Source organism: Gossypium arboreum, chromosome 7, assembly GCF_025698485.1.
Source record: "Gossypium arboreum isolate Shixiya-1 chromosome 7, ASM2569848v2, whole genome shotgun sequence".
In the NCBI taxonomy this organism is placed as follows: Eukaryota; Viridiplantae; Streptophyta; class Magnoliopsida; order Malvales; family Malvaceae; genus Gossypium; species Gossypium arboreum.
Genome location: NC_069076.1, coordinates 94821973 through 94825508, shown reverse-complemented (window position 1 = coordinate 94825508; position 3536 = coordinate 94821973). Strand labels below are relative to the sequence as shown.

The 3536-nt window shown below is 28.3% G+C and overlaps 1 protein-coding gene across 1 annotated transcript; it reads right to left on the bottom strand.

Annotated features, from left to right (window-relative positions):
• Positions 1 to 1674: 1674 nt before the first annotated feature.
• Positions 1675 to 2386, bottom strand: LOC108483600 (non-specific lipid-transfer protein A-like). Its single transcript, XM_017787085.2, has 2 exons — positions 1966 to 2386; positions 1675 to 1855 (listed from the first exon to the last, which is right to left on the bottom strand). The coding sequence occupies exons 1-2, from the start codon at positions 2322 to 2324 to the stop codon at positions 1846 to 1848; spliced, it is 369 nt and encodes a 122-aa protein (XP_017642574.1). The 5' UTR covers positions 2325 to 2386; the 3' UTR covers positions 1675 to 1845.
• Between the last annotated feature and the right edge of the window lie 1150 nt (positions 2387 to 3536).

The window sequence follows — 3536 nt, the reverse complement described above, 5'->3', positions numbered from 1 at the left end:
CGACTTTTCTTGTTTATCCTAAATAATCGAACAGCCTTTTAAAAAATTTTAGAATATATGAATTTTAAATAAAGGCAAGCTCATTCTCAAAGTTTGAGATGTCGTGTCCTAATTTACTGAGCATGACATTTTATTACTTCGAGATGAGAGAGTCTTTAACATTTGTTTTAATTTATTCGGTCATTTTTAAATTAGCATTTTTACGAAGAGAGATTGTATTTCAATGTCTTTCAAGCTTTCCATTTTCGACACTAAGATATTAATTAATCAACTAGGTACCAATTTTTGGGCACTACGAGGGTGCTAATCCTTCCTCGTGCGTAACCGACTCCCGAACCTGTTTTCTTGATTTACGTGGACCAAAATCGTTGTTTAAATAAATCAAACCATTCATTAAAAACAACCACTTTTACAAGGTGATCCAATCACACCTAAAAAGATTGGTGGCGACTCCCGTTTTCATTTTTTCTCCAAGTCGATACCCGTTTTCAAAAAAATGGCTACGAAAATTATAATAGAGATTATTTAATTATAGATTTTTTAAACATGAAAAGTTACAAAACAATTATCTAACTATTAGCAATTTTTTTGTTATCCAATTATAAAAGATACAAAATAGTTAACCAACTATGAAAAGATACAAAATGGTTACTCAATTATTCAATTGTCTTTTTTGCCATTGGTTAGCTAAAGTAAAAATAGAAACACACAAAATTCAAGATAGTTGGATGACTAGAAAAGACAAAATTAAATAGTTGAGTGACCATTTTAAAACTTTTCATAATTAGAAAAAATTTACATATTAAACTTTTCATTTAGAAGTTAAACCATATTAAAATTTTACATATTCAACATCAATTAAAAAACTAAAATTATTTTTATTATAAAAATTATATATATGATATTTATGTTTGGATAACAAAAATTTTGCTTCTCCAAGGCTAGGTCTACCTTTTCATAATAATTTTTAGAGTGCCTATATACTCAACCATTAAATATAAATATTTTAAGAAATAATATAAATTTTATTTTACCCTTTAACAACTTATAATTTAATTTAATGTTTTATCAATCTCCAGCATAGAGTTATATATATTTTTATAATGTGTTAAAAGCAATGGAGAAAGCCAAAATTTTGTTTAAGGAATCGAGAAAAATTATAAAATTTGGATGCGGAAACTAAAAATTTTGTATTAAAAATAATTAAATGAAATTATTAATTTTCTAAAAGGGCTCAAATTTAAATTTTCCCATTTAATCACAGGTTTAAAATGACTAAATTGATTTTTTTTTTTAATTTTGAAGAGGGGATATAAAGCAATTTTCCCACTTAATTAACGAGGCCAAGGCTCATTATGTCCATTGGCTCGTTTGAGTGATTCATAAACCCTCGTCGGGATAAACAAGCAAGGGTTTCATCTTCGGCTTATGGGAATGCTATTTCGATAAATGCTGCTTCATAAATATGTTGCCAGATAAACTGGATATTTTCCTATGGCTTGGACCCTTTCCGGGACCTCTGAGGAAAAATTCTCGCTACTCAAGAAATTTAGTAAGTGAAGTTCTCCTATCAGCTTAAGAAGGGCTTTCGTCCCTAGTTAAAAAGTAAGGGTTATCGAAGAATCAAACTCGAAATCAATAACTTAAACACAAATGATTTGCAACTCTGTCAGATATTGGAAGGAGCAAACAGCTCTTAGTCATAAATTTCTTCTTTAGTACATATTACAAGAATCAACTAAAACATCATTAATTTCTTCAACTATATAACTACATACATTAATTTATTCTCCTTGCTCTTCATGCTTTTATTCATGGTGACATACAGCACCACATTTCCATTGCCTACTTGATCCTGCACAAACAGACAAACAAAATCAATGAATCGGTTTCATAAATCAAACACCATGATTTTCTTTCTCTTTTTGCAAAAATAAACGGAAAGAAAAAAAAAAGGTTAATTACGTGTCGCAGTTAATGGTAGGATCAAAGGAAATGGCGACAGTAACACCGCACAACTGAGGAAGCTGTTTAGCTTTGTCGGGATCAACACCTTCACTACGACTAGCTGCCTCGAGACAACGACACAAGTCCTTGCGAATTGCAGTGGTGGTAGCGGCGGAGTTGATATTAGCCACCGCGGAACAACATGTTGCAACGGGTGTGGATTCCCCGCCGGTCAAGAAAGGTCGACAAGGCATCAGTGACAATAAAGCTTCTTGGCATGTTATTGCATCCACAGATTTTGATTTCGCTATCAAAATCATGATAAACATAAAAACCACAACAAGTGACCAAGAAAATCCCATGAATTTCTTCTCCATTTTCTTGTTCTTTTTTTTCTTTCGTTTTTGATTAAAAATTTAGTGCTAAGAGCACTTATTTATAGGCATAACTTTGGATTCTTTCATTTTAAGTTGAGTTAATAGCATTTATTATGGTGGATTTATAAATACGACTTAAACTGTAAATTTATATTAATATGGTCAATTTTATATTTTTATTATTGATTTTCATGTATAAATTATTCAATAATTAAACTACATATATATATATATATTTATGATTTGAATATGAATAAAATTAAAGTTTAACCTTTTAATATTAATAATTGTACCGTGCTTTTAATTTTTAATATATAATATAAAAGTCTAATTTTTTATTGTAGCTTTGAAAGTTTTAAAATTTTGAAATTTCTATATTTACATATTTTTAAAAATATTAAAAGGGTTTGTGTTTTTTTGGGATTGGGACAAAATTTAAACTTTTAAGGAGTTTAATGTAATAAAATTTATCTTAAAAGACATATTATGTAAATTTCTAAAAAGTTAGGGGCCACTGGCCCCACCTTCCCCTTTATCGGCCAATGGAACTTAATGCATGTTATTAATGTTTGTGATGTCAATTAATCACCTTTTTAAGATTCTTTTGTTTTTATGTGATAAAGATATTAATTGTAGGTTGAGATATGAGTTGTACCAATTAATATTAATATTCTTTTTAGGTTATAAGCTGATAATGAGAATAAATGTCGAGATAATTCATATATAATTGGATTTAAATCAAAATTAAATTATGTAATAAATTTATAAAATGTGTTGATGTAGGGGCGAAGCTAGGGGTTAGCATGGCCCGGCCCCGCCCTCTAAATGTAAATTTGCTCTTTTGACTCTTAAAATTTTTTTAAAAAATTTAAATTAGTAAAGATAAAATTGCACTTTGGCCCTCTCTAAAATTATAAAAATTTAATTTAATCATTTACAAATTTTAAAGATATAAACTATAAAAAATTAAAATTTTATCCGGCCCCTTAAATATTTATTTTTGCTTTGCCACTGTGTTGATGTAAATATGAAAGGAGGTTTTGGTTGAAATCATAAAATTTGCTTCAATTTTATTTTGGGTAAACTTCATTTTATGCTACTAATTATTAGTAAGTTTATGTTGTAATCATTTAATTTCAAAAAGTTAAAAATGGTTATTAAGTTAATTAAAAGTTTTCATTTAAGTCATTAGATTGTTAAAACACTTTTTGT

Excerpts from the sequence above, each read along its gene's own strand:
- LOC108483600 (XM_017787085.2), bottom strand. The coding sequence starts at position 2,324 with ATGGAGAAGAAATTCATGGGATTTTCTTGGTCACTTGTTGTGGTTTTT.